General features: G+C 42.0%; 1 protein-coding gene across 1 annotated transcript in view; it reads left to right on the forward strand.

The window, feature by feature from the left end:
• Positions 1-18,589: 18,589 nt before the first annotated feature.
• Positions 18,590-21,236, forward strand: part of AFF2 (AF4/FMR2 family member 2) — a 394,994-nt gene continuing 392,347 nt past the window's right edge. The window contains exon 1 of the mRNA XM_026652958.1: positions 18,590-18,673. Within this exon, the coding sequence (XP_026508743.1) occupies positions 18,627-18,673 (47 nt within the window). The 5' untranslated portion in view covers positions 18,590-18,626. The remainder of the gene's footprint in view (positions 18,674-21,236) is intronic.

Consider the following 21,236-nt stretch of genomic DNA (forward strand, 5'->3'; position numbering starts at 1 on the left):
TCATCCAAGGAGTCTGTTCGGCGCTGGGAATACAACCCAGTTGTCCTGCCTCCCAGTGCCAGTCACTAATTTTTAATTATTCTTTGATCCCGTTCCTCCTCTCAGTCTCACTGTTAGAAAAACACTGAGGAATAAAAGGTGATTCAAAATTACAGTGCCTCCCAGTTGGTAGCCAGATCAGCTAGGGCACTTTGGCCAAGGGCCAGACTCCTTCACCAGGTCTCTACCCTCCTGAACCTGAGTGACTATGTGACGATCCAAAATCAGTTGTAAGAAACTAGAGGGTTTCATTCTTCACCAGAATTAGATGGGTATATTTGCCACAGCCCTTGGCTAATCTGTCCAAAATGTCTATAATGTAGTAAATGTATCACTACAAAGGTCTTAAAGTCATGAGCCAAAGCCTGTTGACGTCTATGGGAAGACTTCCACAGATATTTAAATGAGCTTTGGATCAGACTCTTGGTCGTTTACCAGTTTGATTTATATAGGCTAGAATACAAGAGTATCCCCATTGTACTCTTCAGCAGCAGTAATGCCATGGCCATGCTGTTGCTCAGGAACTATTGTTTCACTGATCACAACAGCAACAATAGATATCCTGTTAGACACCAGGATAACCTGAACCCAGGGCAAGTTTGGGAGCATGGAACCTGCAACCTCAGTGGTTGTTGTGTAGTGGCAGGTCAGGCTGCTGGCTATTAACAGCCCTTTTCATTACTTTTGAAAGCTTTGCCACCATGCTAGTAACTCATAGCTCTGATAGGAGAGAGAAAACTTCAAGGAGATAAAGTGTAACAGGAGAAAAAAATGTGTGACATGTTGCAATGACAAGATTATCTTGGCAGTTTGTGAATGATACAGTGAATCCCAGGCACTACAGATGGCATTCTTCTACAGGATGTGATCTAGACGCCCATGTTAAAACCATACAGATCACAGGATCCGTCATCCGTAATGTATCATGCAGCAAGCCTACCACCGCTAAAAACATTCTGACAGCAATTGCAGCTGTATGTAACTTATAAGAATGATAAAAACATTCTTTTATTGCGCCCTGATTTTGGGTTGGTCTGAGTTGGAGTTTTTGGGCTCGATTCACTGTTGTCCAGCACCTTGTACAGTCATTTGTACTGGAGGCAAAGTGAGTTTTAATGTGGAAGAGTTTTATACACACTTTGCACTGGCGTAAATGAGGATGTAAGTTGCAAGGCAACAGTTGCTCATTGTCTGTAAATTGTGTTCCTGTTAACAAATTGTGTTCCTGTTAACATCCAGTCCATTCAGAAATGAATAAAGAGAGTTTGCTTGAAAACCTCCATTTTAAAATACACTTCATTTTATTTTTAGTAGAAGAAAGTTGAACTTTTAACATTTGTCTTTGCTTTTAGTCAATGGCCGCAATTCACCCCGGTGCAAATTGACTGGGCTGCATTAATCCTCATGTTTACCAAGAAGTTAATTCTCTTGTGCTAATGTTGTCTGGAGAGTTTTCAAGATAATCTAACCCTATCTTTTGGGATAAACATTGCAAGCGTGCCATGAAGCCCATATTATTTCTTGCCAGGTACAAGAGGGGCTCTCAAACGCAGGCCTCCCGTGAGCAGAGATTGCTGCATTGGGACGATTTTTACATTTTTGGTTTGTAACATTAACAAATAGTTTGATCTCCACTTATCCCTGATTTTTTGTCTGTCTTCAGTTTAACCCAACCAGAAAGGAGATTAGTAACTTAGCCTCTATGCCTGTCTCTGATAGTATAGGTGGCAGGGTATATATATTTTGGCTGAAAGGCAAAGTCTTTTCCATTTGCATGTGACCTTACCCCTTAAGAAAGCAGGCACGGAGTCAGATGGTAGGAGAATGGACCTAGGAGATGCAGTGGATGGAGGTCACTCAGCCAGTCACCCCAGATTGTCTACCCTCAGCTCACCAATCTAGGTGCCATCCAGTGCATCAGTATGTGTTTGGGATGGAAGAGGAGAAAAAGTCCATATCCCAACCCAAAGTCATTTAATGCTGCTGGCAGCACCCCCACTCTGATGGCTGTAGAATTTACTGCAAATGTGAGCAGAGTAAACCAGTGTTCAGCTGTCTTCTTGAGCCAACAGCCAGCCTGCAACACTGTGTGAAATCCTGGTCCCATTGAAGACAACGGCAAAATTCCCACCGATTTCAGTGAGGTCGGGATTTCACTCATTAGCTAAGAATTGTAAACTAGAGCTGGGCAGGAAAGAACTTTTCAGTCCTAGCAAAAAAAATTTGAGTCTCTCTCTGGCCTAATGAATAGTTAATTATATAACAGAAGTGGAACATCTCCAATAGTAGAGAGTAAAAGCAACTTACCCCAGAATAGCCAATAGCCTGATAGATAGTGCCCTCAGCTGACAAAAGAAAGACCCAGGTTCAAATCCCTAGCTCTCCCACATTCCAGGTGAGTGTCTTAACCAGCAGGCTACTGGCCATTCAAGGATGATGTGTTTTCTCTCTTGTTTTGACTAGAAATTCCATCCTGGACCTCAGAAACCTTCCCAGAAAAACTTGCCTCCAAACTAAGGGTACGTCTACACTTACCTCAGGGTCCGACGGCAGGCAATCGGTGTTCTGGGATCGATCCCGGAAGTGCTCGCCGTCGACGCCGGTACTCCAGCTCAGCAAGAGGAGTACACGGCATCGACGGGGGAGCCTGCCTGCAGCGTCTGGACCTGCGGTAAGTTCGGACTAAGGTACTTCGAATTCAGCTACGTTATTAACGTAGCTGAATTTGCGTACCTTAGTCCAAAGTGGGGGGGTAGTGTGGACCAGGCCTAAGACGCTCCCGCAAAAAGTTTCAGTTTTGATGAATCTGCATTCTCCAGTGAAAACCTTTTTGTTGAAAAATTCCCTATCCGCTCTAGTGTGAACTGCATCATTCAAACTCTGAAATCTAATGACGGCTATTTCAATCGCAACATATAGCAATTTCGCTGCTGCTAACTAGCAGAACTATCCAACTTAGCCCAGTTCTGACCTGATGAGTTCCAGATGCAAAAAGCTCCTGTTGTCCCTTATGCAGCTTCCTCCATGATATATTGAATAGTGCAGTTCTGCACTAAAAACACAAAAATCCATGGCCTGCCGAGAATTGAGGGACCGAGTGCAATAAACTAAATACAGGATCACCATAAATAACACAAGGAGATCATGCAACTGTTGATTCACTTTCATATTTAATTCAATAAATTACTATATTCTTCAATTGGCCTGAGGCTGCCAGAGATTTTCTGATCTGTTGCTTGGTATGCTACAGAAATTAGGCGCATTGCTGCAGAGGTTGGGACCAGTTCCCGATGGAGGATATCAGGCCTTACGTACAAACCGTGAGTTTTACTTTGTTCATTATAGTTAATATGCCCCTGGCTGTCTGTGAGTGTTAGCTTAGCTCTTCTGCTTAATACAATTTTCTTCAGCCCCAAAATTGTTCCATTAAACTGAGGCAAAGTGATATCAGAAATTAAAGTTATCCAAAATAAATAATCGACCTTCCCTTTTTCCTGAAATCTTGAAAGACTTGGGGCACATGTAAAATAGAGCTTGGCACCATGGTGTTAAGAGAGAGACTAGAGTCAAGCAATCAATCTTGGATTCATCCCCGCAGTGCACTAGCATTTCCTTGCATATGGGTGCTTTTCAAAAAGCAAGTAAATTACCTGTTTGGAGAGATTAAGTGAATTGGTGTAGTATCCTGCAAACTATAATTTAAAGGGTCAAAAGCCTCTTTCTTCCCCCCTTCCCCCCACTGAATTGAAAAACTCCAATAACAATGCTTTTTGTATGGCTGCTCTCTTCAGTAAAATTTACTTTATTACTATTTGGAGGCTTTATCCTTTTATGACAACCCGTACCAAGAGTAATATTACACCAATAACTTGCTTTGCTAAGTATTAATACAAGGGAAATTATGCTAAGAGCACTGTGTGAGTGTAATTGCAATTCACACTTTAATATTTTGATGCAGCTGTAAAAATGCAGAATGAGAAACATTACAATTCTATTAGATACTAATAAATTGTGTTGTGTAGAAGACTATGAGCAATCCTTGCTATAACGAGGAACATTCTGGTTTCCCTCTCTGTGTTTTAATCTTGCCTGTGCAGGATTTTCATAGACTGGTTCAAATCAAGGTGCTGTAGGATAAGGCAGAAAGGAAGGCGAAGAGCTATATATTTTTATTTCGAACAATCAGAAACAAAGTGAAAATAATGTAAATTATCTCACTCAGGAAGAGCTTTTATCAAACCCTTCATTTTCTTTATGTGAAATGTAAGATACTTCTGAATGGATCCTCCCAGGTTTTAAATTTTTTTTCTTTCCAAGGCTTAGGCTTTCCTGACATGGATGTATCTAATAAAATCGTATTATGAAAAGCATTCAAAGATTCAGTGCTTTTCATTTCTGCCTAATGGAAATGGTATCTTTAAACTTAAGGACATTTCTCTTTCACCTTTTTTCATAAATGAGGATTACATGGTGGAAACAATGCGTCAGTATGGGCGAAATCTTGCTGGGCTTACCCTGGCAATTAGTTCCATTTGACTTCAGTGGGATTAATCACAGCAGAAGTCCAGCAAATTTTGGCCCTAAGGTGGAGGTTGTCTGTAAGAGTGCATTAGAAGTTACATAATGAATATGAAACTGTGCAACTTAATTTGCTACAGATTAAATTGTTCATATTGTTTAATATTCATATTGGGCCCATTAGGATAGGCAATGTAGCTTCATATAAAAGACACAGGGTCCCCATAGGTTGTTAGCTATCTAACTTCCACTGAAATCAATGGGAGTTAGGCACCTCAGTACTTTGAGGATCAGAGCCATGGTACTCCCTCAAAGAGTTTCCCAGTATAAGTAGAGAAGTGACATGCAAAGAGTAGAGGAGCAGGATACAATCAAATACATACAAGTTTTATATTCATTACACATCCTCAGATAAACCTACTTTGTGTATTGTTGTATGTATGCAAAACATAAATATGAAGTTGGTAGCTAATAAAAGGAGACAGATGAGAATTAGTCTAGCAGTTGGAGCATAGGACTGGAAAATGGGAGATCTGAATCACAGGGCAAGTTTCTGAACCTCCTGTAGGCTTCAGTTTCTCCCTCTGTAGGAATAAAGATGCCCACCTTTTGGAGAGGGTAGCCATGAGGATTAACTAGTAAGTGGCTAAGTGCAAAACTTTATAACTGTCAACATGTTACAATTGATGTGGACACAAGATGTAATGAAATAGCTGATAAAGGCATAGGTTATTTCCTCAGCGGCTAAAAGCTGATGTAGGTCCATTGAAGTCCAGGGAGTTCTGCTGGTTAAAATCAGTTGGCAGTTTGGCTCTATATGCTCAGTAAAGATTCTAGAAGAAAATAGATGCCAATAAATGTTTTAAGTTCATGTCTTTTAACTGAACATGGGTTATGGAAAGAGTGGAGGCCTAAAACCCATTGCAAGACAGATCACTGCCATATTAATTTGTACTTTTCTCATAAATAGAGATTCAGAAAGAGCACCCCTGTGTCTTCTCCTAACAGTACGTATCTATTCTTACTGGCCTTGCTCCAAAAGCACACTGAAGGAGTCTTTCCACTGACCTGAACAGACTTTATATAGAAAACCATTTTGCTGAACTACAGTCCTGAGATCCAACTGTGAACCCAGTGAGAGGGCAGGGCCCATACATTTCGCTCTCTTATACCAAGCCCTGGACACCCCTACTTCACTCATCCCAGTTCTTACTACTGCGCCTTATCCAGCCACAGCCCTTTGTTATCTGGGGCTTTGCCTTATACATGCACACTGGGATTTAATACAGCTGATTGCATGTTTCCATCGCTCCTAAGCCTAAAATCATTCATTTGTCTTAAATGAACAACTTACCTAGGGATCAGACAACGATAACATTATTCAGTCGTCGTCATCTTCTCAATTAAAATGTTCAAAGAGTCATTAAACTAACTAATGGTGGAAACTTCAAGTAGAAATAACACAGTAATGAGACACGCTTTCATCGTCTTGTGAAGGAAAATGTATTTCATTTGATTCAGATAAATTATATGCCCCTATATATTATGATCAATATTTTAGCAAGACTTTACTTTTAATGATTCTTGAGTAATGAATAATCATATTTTGTATATGAGTAATGACAGGATTTGTTGGACTGATATATTTCCTATTTCTAAAAAATCATGTTGAAATCTTAACAAAAAATAGTATAAAGAGTTGGTAACTCCAACTTGTTTCCTTAAGAAATATAAATATCACTTAATTATTATGACCAAATCAGAGTACATGGGAGTAAAACTAACTTAAAAAACATATCCTATAATATTTTTGGTCTAGATAAATTGAACTGTATTGTCATGAAGCCTATACATTAAAATAGGATTTCTTTTTAATACAGATTAATGAACAAACAACTGCTAGAACTGGCAATCCATGTTACAAAATGAGGATTCTATTTGATCAGTATATGATCATTTTAATAGTTATTTTCTGAAAAATAACTACCTTCTGGGGGGTAAATTTGTGATACTTTTGGACCAGAAAATGCTGGCAACAAACCTGGTCTAATGCACTTTCTAATTTGAGTCAACTTTTTGTTTTCTTAAAGTTCAAATTGAAGTGCTGTGGAGCATTTTACAGCCAATGCAGATGTTCGCGTTATAGTGAGAATGTCTGTGTTTTATTGACTACCCAGCCAATGGATTCAGGCCAAGTTTTTTTTTTTAAAACATGCTGCCTAAATTGTGTTCCTAAATTCATATTTAAGCACCTAACTAAATGGTCTGATTCTCAAAAACACTGATGGAAGCCTTACGTGCCTAAATATCGAGTATTGAGTCTAATTTTAGGCCCTTACTTTTGAAAATCTTGGCCTCTTTTTAATGGTTGTTGAATGAACCTTGGACAACTTTATGCAGATCAGCCTTGGACAACTTTATGGAGATCAGCAGGCATTTGTCACTGTATTCCAAAAAGGAATCTTGCTACATGTGGGAGACTAATTTTCCCAAAGTTGAGCAATCAGTCTCCTGATTATATTGATCTGCAGTTGGCTTTTTTACAACTTTTCTGCCATCCAGGCTTGAGGTTGCTCCTGGAGTGATAGATATTGTTCTATATTTTCAATATCCTTAGGCTGTAGTTGGCTGTTTTGTTGTTGACTGGTCTCCTTTTTCTTAGTGTCTAGCAAGTGCCCCAAACTAATTTACAAGCTTAGCCGTTGACATGCTGACTTTTTTCTTTTGTAGCTTGATGCTTAGTGGTGAAATGATGTTCTTAGGGTTGGTTTTAAAATAAAAAAGACATAGCCTGGTAGCTGTAAGTGTACAGTTTAGACTTCATTCAAAAGAAGTGTGGACAGCCTTGAAAGTTAATTCTTGGCTTCAAAAATCAAAACATTATGAACTATCAACAGCATGGATCATGATCAGTTAGATCTACTCTTTTGTCAAGTAGTTCCTTAATTCTATTTTGCATTTGTTTATGCAATAAGCATGACATGGTTCTGCTCATCTTTTGTCTAAAGCAATGTTTCTCTCTCTAATAGTAAAAGGTTTATCAGATGTTAAGTTATCCAGCAGTGTAGGTTACTGTATTGTCTTTTTTCATCATTCAGTTATTTTAGGACAGTCCAAGTCCAGATACATTTTTTATGTTTCCTCTTTGACATTAGTCTTCTATAAAATGGAGATCAGCTATAATTGTCTCACAATATTTGCATAAATACTCTTCTGCTTTTCAACTCCTTGCCAAGTGTGGCTATTGCACTCAAAGTCTCCCTTTGTCAACAGCAGTGCTTTCTTCGGGATGACACAGTTAATAATTTGCAGTATATAAGAGAAAAATGCATGTTAACATTAGCACAAGAATGATTGTTACTGGCTTTTATAGAACCAGTTTGCTGGTGTGGTCGCAGGCATCCTAAAGGGCATTTTTACAAATGAAATTCATTTAAATACCAGCTCATCATGTAAGTCATAGTAGCCCTCAGTCAATATTAATTATTATGGAGTCAATATTAGGTCTCATTTCAGAATTTTGTGTAGTTTTCAGTGGACATTTGTTGGTGACATAAGATGGTATAACATCACTTGGCACTATGTCCAGTTCCTGTTTAGGAAATGCCTTGTAATATAATAGCAGGGTATTCCAGGACTGTAGGGATGAATTTCTATGGCATTTTCCCACACTTCTTGATTCTAGTCAGGGCTATTACTCTCAGGTTCTCTCAAACACTAAAAATTAACTCAAATCACCCTGTCTTTACAAATAATTTACTATTTGAACTTGGATGGAAAGTGCCCCATTTCCTCCCCTAACATCAGCAATATTGCTCTTTAAGTTTACCAAGAATAGAAACCATCCCAAATATTGTAAGTCCTGGGTGTAGTGACATAGGAAAACAGACCATCATTGGGTTATACATTTTGTTTATCATTGTGTTCAGTCCACTGAAAGCTTTTGGAGGCCGGTGAGCAGATAGTAGTTACGTTTTTGTAATTTCGTAAGCACATTCACACTCAGATGACCAATTCGTCTTATTTATTATTTGCATTATAGTAACAGCCGAAGCCTCAACAAAAACTGAGGGTAAAATTTTCAAAAGTACTTACAGCCCATTTTCAAAAGTTATTTAGACTAGTGGTTCTCAAACTTTTGCACTGGTGACCCCTTTCACACAGCAAGCCTCTGAGTGCAAACCCCCTTTATAAATTAAAAACACTTTTTTGTATATTTAACACCATTATAAATGCTGGAGGCAAAGAAGGGTTTGGGGTGGAGGCTGACAGGTCACGACCCCCCCATGTAATAACCTCGTGACCCCCTGAGGGGTCCCGACCCCCAGTTTGAGAACCCCTGATTTAGACCCTTAAGAGTCTAAGTCTCATTGACTTTCAGTGACAATTAGGCTCTTCGGTGAAATCTTGGCCCCAGTGAGGTCACTGAGGCCAGGATTTTACTCCGTCACTTTTGAAAATGAGATTAGGAGCCTAAGTCACTGAGGCACTTTTGAAAATTTTACTCCAAGGGCCCTTTGTGCTGAGCACTACAAAAACACGTAGTAAGAGACAGTCCCGAAAGAGCTGAATAGCCATCTCCATTCCCCCCCCCCATTGGTTTTGTTATTACCCTTCCCAGCCCATCTTCATCTACGATGAAGGCCTTGATCCTTTTAACAGACCTCCCGTTAGTGCATGGAATTGAACCCTCTAGACATTGCCTTCAGCACTTCAATCCTTTCAAAGCGCACCTGGCAGGTTTCCCAGAAAAGCAAAACGTGGTCACTGATGCTCATTGCCAGGAAAAAGCCTGGATAATGCTCATTCTAGCGACGGGGTCGCATTTTATGAAATAAATATGCCAGATATTTATCTTTCGAATGACAAGAAATCACTGCAAAGGTTTGATATTGTTTTCTATAGGAACCCTTCCAAGCTGTTTGAATGACCAGCTTGAATGCGCTAACTCTGAAACTCTTTTCATATAGGATATGTGCCTGCTGTTTCACCTGGTTTTCTAGCATTTAGATGGACTTAGTGAAGCAGCTTCTCTCCCCCCTTCTGGAGTTGGCTCTAAATATCTTCTATCAGAACTGCTTTCTGTCTCCTCCTGAATTGGTCCAGAAAAGACAATTTGAAAATACTCAGACGATACAGTATGTTTGCCTAATAATGGACATTTGGGCAGATGCTTTAAATATATTTGATACATTGTAACATATTTTGTATGACATTGGACAAGAATTGTATCCAGCCTGTAACAAATTTACAAAATATTTATTATCTTCCCCCGGAGGAAAGCCCCCTGCCGAAACATATTGGAATCCTGGGAGACCCCTTGCAATTTACAATTTAGCCGGAAGTATAGACAAGCCCCCAGGGAGCTGCGATGGACTCTCTGGTGACATGTAGGAGAGGGATGCCATATCCCGTTACCAATCTGCATAGTCACTCAGTCGGCTTCCTTGACATTTTGTAAAAATTCAAACTAACTATTTTGAACTGTCATATCTTACTGGTACCACCTGCCTCTCTCTTTGGATAGCCTGTGCTTGTTACCAGATTCCTTTCCTTCGGTATTGGACATCCATATGTGTATTATACACATTCACAGGAGACATTGCTTGAGTTACATTGCTTCTTGTTAGTTAACCCAGAATGGCTACAGAATATGCTCTTGTTTGATGTTTCTTAGCAAATATGACATTGCTCTGCCTCTCCAGTAATGCACTAATGTGAATCCTAGAAATCTGATGCATTAATAGAAGATGGGAAAGAATATTTATATGTGGCATAGGGAAATCACCCAGTTGAGACTAAAAGTGTGAATATAATAATACTAGAACAGGGGAAGTAACACGAAGATGAAATGGCAGACATAAAAAGGATGATTTTTTTTTAAACATGCCATATATTATTCTTGCTGTTTTCCTTTCAAAAGGAAGATCTATTGGGTCTTAAGTTTCTGCAAAATGCATTAGTGAATGCCATCATAGAAATCTGAAGGCAAGGCAACATTTCAGCAGCTTTATATATAGCCATAGACTCAGTAAAGCTCATCTGTCTTTTCAACATAACTTATGGTTGGAAGTGGGAACCTTGGTGAGGGAAGAAGTCTTTACATTTCTATTTCCTGGATATGTTTTTTTTTTTCATACATGTCACGATATTTTTGTATTTTCTATTCTGTGTTGGGTTTGGTTTCACTCATAAGTAACATATGGTCATGCAATCAGTAAAAAGCTACTGCAGGGACTGCAGCTGCATAAATGATACACTATTCACCAGGCTGGAAAGAGAGTCTGTACCATGATAAAGCTCTAAGTGATTGGTTTGGTCAAAGGAATGGGTGAGAACAGATGGATCAGTGCTTAGCTGCTCGCTTTGGGCCAGTGTTGGCAATCGGATGCAGGCCTGAAATAAAATGTTGTTCTTTAAAACATACTGAAGTTAACCAACGCATTTAAAACCCACAAAACAATCTTCTCCTCCATGTCACGGATTCAAATCCAACCAAAGTGTTGAATTCTCAACTGTGCCTGACTTGAGCTTGGCTACACAGGTAGATGGGGTCTTCAGACAGTTCATTGCAGCTCTCTGAGTCTGTGCCCCCAGACTCAGAGCTGGTCTATGCTAATGCTCTAAGTACATAACTGAAGTCGACGTAACTTAGATTGACATACAGCGGTGCCTACACCATGCTATGTAGACAGGACACACTCTCCTGCCGACTTACCTTCTGCCGCTTGGGGAGCTGGAGTACAGACGTCGATGGGAGAGAGCTCTGCCATCGACTTAGCTTGTCTTCACCAGACTTGCAAAATCAAAACCGCTGCAATGATCACAGCAGTGCCGACTTAGCTGGAAGTATAGACAAGCCCTCAGGGAGCTGCGATGGACTCTGGAGACGTGGAGGAGAAGGACGCCATATCCCGTTACCAATTTGCATAGCCACTCAGTCAGCTTCCTTGACATTTTGTAAAAATTCAAATTGTTAAATACCCTGACATTTGCACATTTCACGCTGCTCTGTTTTCGGCAGGCTCTAATATTAATTTTACAGGACCATCCAGACCTCACCTTATTTTGGCAAAGCCACATAGGTTTTGTGACTTTATCTAGACCATTCTCTGGTTTTCCTGTAGTTGTTTTTGTATACTTCTGGTGGGGGTTGTCTGAATTTAACAGCTTGCCACTGTAAGGTCTGGTGTTTAGAAAATGTTGAGTTTGTATTTTCATAAAGAGCCTAGAGAATCCTACAGAATAGAGTACTAATGTTGAGAACATCCCTTGTTGCCACAATGAGAAAACTTTACCAGTAAGTTTTCAGGGGAAATATTGTATTGAATGATTCTAGTCTCATAAAAATAGGAGCATCAACTAGAACTAGGAAATAGCTATGCTCAGTTAAATAAATCAGATTGTGATTTCTTACAGGCAGCATGGATATGTTAGTTACAATTTAAAATGGCAAAAAAAAAGTGTCTGTGTAACCTAGTGATAGCATATTCTTTGCACTAAAACTCGTATTGACATCCATGTGGGTGTTCAAGGCATGGAAGGCATCCAGGATAGGGCCGTACTCTACAAACCCATCTTGGCTGTGTATGTTTTTTTCCTAAACCACAGTGTAAGGTTACATATGACTTACACAGCAAAGTAAATCACTGCTTTCTTAGTCAGCAGGGCTGAGCAAATGTGTGCTAATGTTAGATTTATGTTAATATTTACATGAATACATTTAAGGTTAAATTATCTGTATGCTTTATGTAAAATGGCTTAAATTCTCGGTTTACATATACAGTGTTTAATGTTGTATAAATTAGACTCAAAATGGGGAAAAATCAATCACTGCCTTACAGTGAAATATGGCCAGTGACTTGGACTTTCCTTCCTCTGAAACCTAAATGTCTTCAATATGTGCTCCACAATAGGGCTGGTCACGCCATTAAAACATACTTGATGGAAAATTGGGTTTTTGATTAAATGGATTTTTTTGTGATGTGTCTGCTTTCTGCAGAAAAAATTGATTTTTTTTTTAATCCAAATAGCAAATGTGCAAAAACCTAAATATTTTTATTTGGAAATGCTGCTGTGGTGCATCATGGGCATTGTTCTTTGGTTGCTTCATGTCCCCATTTTCCTCAACAGGCTGGGGTTATTCTGTGGCCAAAATACATCTCCCATGAGACACTGACTCCCATGATGCATCGCATCCGTTCTCCAACAGAGGAGACCAGAATGCATCATGGGAGGTGTAGACCTATCAGAGTCCCTCTTTATTGAGGAGAATGACACCATGGGCCACCTGAACCACAACTCCCATGAAGCACCATGGCAGCATTTCCAAATCAAAATATTTTTATTTTTCAACCAGAATTTTCTGGTATTTGAATTTGTGCCAAAAAAAATTTCCACGCGTACTTTTGGTTTTTACAAGGTCTACTAAATAGATACACACTACACACACTGTGATGGGATGTCTGTCCCACACTGGCCCATAAGGGGTTAATAGAGCTCTAGGGAGGTAGTGCGCAGGAGGTAGCCAATTAGAGAGGGTCTCTGAGGAGCAGCCAATCAGGGCCAGGCGGAGCTGTCCTGGCAGGAGTGCCAGCACCCTGGTCAGAGCAGTGCCGCCAGCAGCGACTGGGGAAGCTAGAGGGAGCTACTGGCTAGCTGCTAAGACTGGCAGGCTGAGGTAAGGGCAAAGAAGGTGCTGGGGGCCGGGGGGGGAAGTGGCCCAGGGAAATGAACAGAGGAGTCGGAGGGGACGCATCAAGTGGCTGCCATCTACAGGGTCCCTGGCTGGGACCTGGAGTGGTGGGCATGCCCAGGAGTCCATTCACCACTGAGGAAGTGGCTGGACTGAGGGACTGTGATACGGTCCCTTGGAAGGGGGGAGCACAGAGTGCGGAACAGCCGGAGAGCGGTGTCCTGAAGAGGACGCCATGGTCGTTGGAGTGTCGGGTGACCAGATGAGGGGAAGAAAATATCGGGACACATGGGGGGCGGGGTGTCCACCGGCAGAGCAAAAAAAAAAAAAAAAAGTTGAGTCCTGCTGGCTGGGCAAAGATCGGTCAGGACGTGGGACAGACACCGAAATATCGGGACGGTCCTGATTTTATCAGGACGTCTGGTCACCCTATTGGAGTGACATAGGTCCTGGAGCAGAAGTGACGGTGGCAAGACACCACCAGAAGAGGGTGCACTGGCTCGCAGAGCTAGTCCCCGGGACAGCCAGCAGGAGGCGCTGCAGCGGTGAGTGAACCCCGTCACACACATTAATAAAGACATTTGCAGAGCGAATTGCCTTTTAATGTAATTTTGATTATGTAGGTGGCTAAATCAGAATAGATCAGACAGTGTATGGAGGGTAAAAACATGGTCATGTATGTATGGCTCTCTATCCCTTCATGGACTGTGGTACAAGGAGTCCTATACTCTTGTAATTAACTGCTGGTGCAAGGGTTGCCAACCCTCCAGGACTTAAAGATCGATCTTTAAAGATTATGTCATGTGATGAAACCTCCAGGAATATGTCCAACCCAAATTGGCAACCTTGCTGGGCACCTGCTCTTCCCCTCCAGTTCAACATCCAGCCAGTAGCGGGCTTTATAACTGTACATCAGGAAAAGGAGATCGCACCTGAGATCAGAGGGGACCTGGCTGAAGCAGGAGCAGTAGGCTGGAGGCTGTGGAGGGAAGGCTGAGAGCTGACAGAGACACACCAGGGGCTAGCAATGGGCCAGCAGTTGCCACAGGAGAAGGATATACAGGACAGGGCCAGCAGGCAGGGACAATGTGGAGTGAGCCCAGCAAAGACTCTGTCATCTTATTTCCTTTGTCCTGGACTGCCTTGAGGGCTGGGTTAGGAATTGTTGCTTTATCTTCCAGTGAGACGGTTAAAGTGCCAGGATATTTTCTCTTTATTCCTGCCAGTGTGAGTTCTGGTCTACACCTAAAACTGAGGTCAGCCTAGCTACATCGCTCAGGGGTGTGACAAATTCACAACCCGGACTAGGGTGACCAGATAGCAAGTGTGAAAAATCGGGACGGGGGTCGGGGGTAATTGGCACCTATATAAGACAAAGCCCCAAATATCGGGACTGTCCCTATAAAATCGGGACACCTGGTCACCCTAACCCGGACAGATGTCGTTAAGCTGACCTAAGCCCTGGTATAGACACCGCTAGGTCAATGGAAGAATTCTAGCTATTGCCTCTCGAAGGGGTGGATTAATAACTACAGCTATGGAAAAGCCCCTTCTGTTGCTGTAGGAAGTGTCTGTACTACAATGGCACCGCTGCAGCATGGTAGCTGTGTTGCTGTAGCGTCTGAAGTATAGACAAGCCCTGTAAAGGAATCCTTGGTTATTTGAAGTGTTCCAGGGGCTGAAGCAGCACCTCGCCAACCAGGTGGGCCCCCGGTGGTGGCAGATGGAACTACACCATGAAGAACATCAGGCGCACCACACAGTGTCTCTGAGGCTGACAGCTGTGGCATTATTTGTGGGGCTTAGCCCAATTGGCCCCCAAAGGCAAGTTGACAATAAATATTTTTCTAAAAAAGCGAATGGTTAGAGCCCGGACAACATAAAGCCTGGCTCATGGACTGACCTTCTAGCACAGGTGATGGAGTTGGCAATTTCTGTAGTTCCAAGAGGCAAAATTCTAAGAGAAGGTTGACTTTAGCATTGATCTTACGGAGAGTAACAATGTGGAGTGCTAGCATTGGATTTTCCTCTCCTAGTCTTTGATGGAATCACTCTTGATACCCTTTGTAGAGACTATTTTGTGTTAGTTTCTAAAGGATTCAGAGAGGCTCTTCTCAGAAAGCACTGTTATAACTGGGAAGTGTTTTCAACCTGCAGTCTTGACCATAGAGCTATTCATTAATAATTCTGTTCCAAAGGTCCCTTCCTCTATTTGGTATATAGAGGCAGGATGCTGAAACTTGCTAGAACCTTGCTATTTGAACAGAGTAGTCTAAACACCATTGCCAAATCTCATGAGTGTTGTGATGTTTGATGTTTTTCTTAAAGCCCCAGCTCCTGGAGTCATGTGATTTAGGTGAGGATCACAGCTTTCATTTTTTTAACAAGTAATTTTCTGGCTTTTATGGTTATGTTGAAAACTTCAAAATGTAACCCTGAGTGCACCCTAAAAGTTAAAAAACCAGAAGACAATAAAATGAACCCCAAATTTATCATTTTTAAAAAAAACCAATGATTTTTAATGCAATCTATCATGATTTTTTTAGGTCTGACTCATGATTTTTGTAAGCTTGGGGCTGGCAATGCTATGTCTGTGCCTATTTGCAAGGAGGGAACAGTCGGTTATGAGACATGAGAAGGAAATACTGCATGCACCTGCTAACCCTGCCAGTGGCAAAGGGAAACAGGGCCGTGGGTTTTACTGAGTGTAACTGTAATTTAAATTCAGCTGCACCATTTTTGCTCAAGTAGAAGCTTTTTAGTGACCAGCAGGATAGTGCTAAACTAAATGTACAATTTTTAGAGAACGGTAGGTAAGGTTCGGTGTCTCAGCTCTAACTTTCATTGATAGCTTAGCAGTCCTGAAACCTTTTCTCAGGATCTGTGCATCAACAAATGGTTATAACATTTGTATTGTATAGTCCATGAGCAGGCAGCATGGCTGGGGGTCAGATGGAGGATACAGGACTCGGAGTCAGACTGGGTTACCCACTCTGCCATCAACTGGCTGAATAAGCCTTGGACAATTTGTTCAACTGCTCAGTTTCCCCAGTGGGGATAAATATTATCTGTGTAAAACATTTGAGTTCTATAAATGAAACATAATGGGTAGTTCTATGACTTAGTTTCATTGCACCTGGACACTGCAGCATAGCCAGTGATTAGTGCACTTGCATGAGGACAAACTGCTTGAGTTTCAATCCAGGTGATACTAACATCATGATGAAGACACCTTGTACAAGTGGGAGATGATATCAGCTCCGTTGGTTGAGGGACTCTGCCTGTCTTTTGTACTCATGTTCACAACTTAATGGTTTCACTGGATCTCCCACTATTTCTGGATGCCCAGGTAGCAACAGTAGCAATGAGGAAATTCCAGATTGGCTTTCTCTGTTGATCTGCCAATGTCTTCATTTATTGACCTTCAGGCCAAGCTGCATAGGTCATTTATTCTCCTGGGTCAAGCTCAAGGTCTCAGTCTTCTCCTGCCTGCCAGCCCCGCCTCCTGCAGTAAATAGCTTGGGCCTACCTCTGACTCCAGGACCTTGACCTGCACTGACAGTTCTCCTCTTTTGATACGATTGAACTGTCTACTGCAAAGCTGAAGAGCAGAAGTCTGAGCTTCCTCAAGAGCTGGCCCAGGTCTCTGGGATTCACCTCTGCAGGAACTGAGAATCACCTCAAACTTCACCACTACTCAGTCCAAGGTATATCTCAGCAAATCCCATAAGCACATGAATAACTCTGAGCGTGCGAGCTGTTCTGCTGAGGAGTAGGGCCTGAATGCACATTTCTTTGGCATTGCCGTCACAGATACGTGAGCACGCACATAAACTGGAAAAAAAAAATCCCGCGTGCAAAGTAACCCTGGTGGAGAAAGATGGAGAAGAGGAAACACACAACAGATGTAAGTCACTACTTGGAAGTCAATTCAGTACCATGCTGATGGGCACAGTCTGTGAACCAGAATAGGAAAGAATGGATCAGTGAGAGAGGAAGCCCGGGGGGAGGAGGAGAGGGAGAAATAAAGCCCCCCCATTCCCTCCCATCTAGTAGATAATGGAGCTTAGAATTTGTTTCATGCCTCTGCCCTTGAGCAGTGGGAGGGTTATTCTGGGGATCCCCGTGGCTGAGTATGGTCTCTTTATCCCTGTCCATTTGGATGATAGGAAGGAGTCTACAGGAAAGTCTGTAGGAGACAGAGGGCTCCCTTCCAGGTCTTTTCAGCAGTAGATGAAACTCCAATCTAGCATGCCACTTCCTATTTTTTCTTCAAGATTTGGATGTTTTTCTCAAAGATAGGCGCTCGTTCAAATAGGAACTCATTCAGGGAAGACCTACAGCTTGTGGTACACAGGAGGTCAGTCTAGACTGTCCCAGCGGTCCCTTCTGACTTTATAATCTATCCATCTCTTGCTCCTCCAGTACTGAGAGAGCAAGAAAGGCTTCTGTCAGAACCAGAGCTCATGCATGGGTGTCTCCTGGCTGGAACAAAGTCCCAGTGATGGGGAAATGGGCGAACTTTCTGCCTCAGAGGCTCCATGGCAGTCTGGGGCTCAGAGTGGGTCCTAGCTAACACCTGTGCAGTGCCCTGAGCGGAGGCACACCTCATCTCATTATTGTCCTCGCAGAGTCGTTGCCCAGTTTTGCTTACGCCGGGGAGTCCGTTATGACCAATTACATTCTAGACAACATGTATATTTTTCTTCCACCCCAGGCCAGCCAGGACCCTCTTAAATGAGTGAGCTCCTCAGGCTGCGCCCATGGAACGCTGCAGCCGGTGGAGGGTTGGGTGCATGGTCTCCTGGCTTCTTTGCAGCCCCTCTTGTCCACGCCACTTCCATCTGCACCCCTGGAGGTTGGGTGTGTGTGTGTGTGTGTGTGTGAACCCACAAAGCCTGCAAAGAACCACCAGCCCCTGCCCTCAGTGACCAGCCTCCCCCCACCCCCTCCAACAGCTGATGGAAGCCCAGAGCCCGGCAGGATGGTGGTTGTCAGCCTCTGCCAGATCCTAGCGATGCTAATGTGCTGGCTCCATGTCGTGGCTTCTGGCTGCCCAGGCTCCGCCCCTTCTGGTGTGTGTGTGTGTGTGTGATGCTGTTGCCGCTGGTGGTGTGCCTGCCTCTCCCAGCCAGCCAGCTAGGCTGCTGGCGGCGGCCGGAGCGAGCAGCAGCGGGTTCTTCCCCGTGCGAGAAGCCTCCAGCCTGGCTTAGCGCGAGCCGGGGGCGGGGGGCGGGTGGGCCGGGGTGGGGGGGGGTGGGGGAGACAAGTCACCTTATGCAATTACTGCCTATGCTGGCCGGCCACTTCTAGCCAGGCTGGGGAGGGCAGGGCAGGGGGGGGACCAGTTCTGAGTCTCCCCCATCAGAGCGTTATGGATCTATTCGACTTTTTCAGGGATTGGGACTTAGAGCAGCAGTGGTAGGTTTGGATTTTCTTTTAATCCCAATATTCGTCTCTCCCCTCGCTGTATTTTAGCCTTTGTTGGAAGGATAAAGCTCCCCCCCCCCCCAACCTTGCTCACTTGCTTAAACCACCTACGGATTGTGGCTGGGTTGCGACTTGCTATCGGGCAGTGGGATGCGTGGCTGTAATATACATGCACTTTTTTCTTTCTTTTTATAATACCGTGGATGGTCCAAGTTGAAAGAGTACCATGTAAACCGGGTGGGGGGGTTGCCATGCATTGATGTTGGGGAGAGGAGCCATGCATCCCCCTGCTCCTGGTGGGTTTTATTCATTAACCGTTTTGCATGCCTGTGACTGGCAGGGACACCTACTATTTCCTTGGCTCGATGGGTTAAGTTGGATGGATGGGTGGCTAAGCCTTGCAACGTTTAAAACAACAGAAACCCAGCGAATTAAAGATGCAATTCCCCCCCCTCCCCAAGATCGTGGCTTATCTAATGTACTGTTTACTGCTGTCAGTGACAATATCCCCCCTCATTATGAGAAATGCCACTGTGGTTTCGGTGAATTGCACAGTTTAAGTATGTGTGTATTTTTTTTTTTTGCTGCTGTCCTATTCAAGGTAAAGCATGATTATTGAAGTTAGTCTTGGAAGAGGAAAGATCAGTCCCAGGTGGTATTTTATAATAGGTCTGAGGTTTTTTTGGGGGGCGGGAGAAAACTTTAGGTTTTATTGCTTTGCAAATGGGCACTCACCTTGGGAAGGTTGGTGCATCTGTCTAAAATACTGAAAACTTGTTGCAAAAGAGTTAATGTGGAGGAATTTTTCGGTGGGGGACCAGTAGCAGAAAAGTTGCTGTTTGTGTAGTATTTAACTTTTGTTGCTTCACATGGTCTGTTAATAAGAATATGATTTTTTTGGTCTTTGTTGGGGCATAGTTAATGTTTTATTTTTCTCTTCACTCAGAATAAATGAGTGTCTTTTTTCTTACCTTGTCTGATCGAATTCAAAATTGGTTACTGGATGATTACATGTAGTTAGGCTAGTGTGCAGTTCGCCACAAGGAAAGAGAATAAAATACTGTATTTGCAGCCTTCATCTCTAAATGCCATACAGACGTGTATGTATATGCACACTGCATATTCTGCACACGGGTTCACTTTACTTTATTGATATTTTAAGCAATGCCTGTGAAAAAGAGCATATCTTTAGCTAATAGCTATCATTTTGTCAAACATATTGTAGCTGCTCTAGTTGAAAACCCAAGATAATCAGAACGCAAATACCTGTCACGTTTTATTTTACAGCAATTTACAAGTAAATCCTTGGAACCATAAATTACACTATATCAATATTAATCTGTTAGCAGGCGTTTTGGATCTTGTGCTGTGTTTTACCAGCTCTGCATAAACCATCGCTTTATGCGTTAGATCGTTTAATAACCATGCTGTTGTTGTTTAAAAAGTAATAATCACAATAAAATTAGTGCTCAATTAAATATTATGCTCTGCACACTATCTTTACTCTGCTACACTAATTTATTTTGCAGACAACTGATAACCACTGTATTACTATTCAAATAGTATTTGCATACAATTTGCCTAATTTATGGTGTGGGTAACATCATTAATTTAATAGAAGCTGTTACAACTGAATACGTGGGTGTAGTTCAAATACTAAGTACATTGCAGAATATTGAGTTTTAATGTTTGTTTAATAACTTATTTTTATCTGAATATGGTCGTATGTACATTTAGTGATGTCCCTCCCCTCCTTTCCCTCACAAGGAAGGAAAGTCTTGTGGCTCCGTCTTTGCATAAAATATTAATAATATATTTCCTCTTTTACTATGGTTGTCATTCACTTGACTTGTAGTGAAAATTATTGTTTTAAAAGAAATCTAATGTTCTTAACTCAATGTACCCTAACACATGTTCTACTTTATGACTGTTTATTTCTAAGCATTCTGCAGCTATGCAAACTCTATATATTACATACTGTGCACTCTATGGATGGATATGTACATGCACTCAGTTGGATTACTTACATGAGTATGGCAGGCTGGATTTGGTCCATATATGTGTAATTTATGTACATGTATATAAAATACTGTGTGTGAGAGAGAGAGACACAATTGCAGCAGTAAGGCAAAATGGATTTAGCCCATAATTAGTTGTGTATGTGTGTGCGTGAGCACACATGTTACATATATGTAACACTATATACATGTGCGTAATTATATTTATTGTATACATGAACATAATTTCATTTATATTACCACTTGTCTTACTCAGGCCAGTAGTTCTATTGTGTGAATAAAGAGCTGGATTTGGCCCATCAAAATGCCTACATACAACTCTCTTGCATGTGCACACAATACAATGTGTGTGTGTGTCCATAAACACATAAAAAGTGTTTCATAATTATTTATAAGGCCAATAAAGATCCAGTCGTGCATTCCTTGCACGCCTAAAACTTTCATTGATCTCAGCTGGAGTTTTGGGCTACAAGGAAGGCAAAATCAAGTCCAAAGAGTGTGTGTGTAAATTATGTATATAAACAAAGGGAGAGTAC

This window comes from Terrapene carolina, unplaced genomic scaffold (genome assembly GCF_002925995.2).
Source record: "Terrapene carolina triunguis isolate 2854851 unplaced genomic scaffold, T_m_triunguis-2.0 Scaffold131, whole genome shotgun sequence".
NCBI lineage: Eukaryota > Metazoa > Chordata > Testudines > Emydidae > Terrapene > Terrapene triunguis.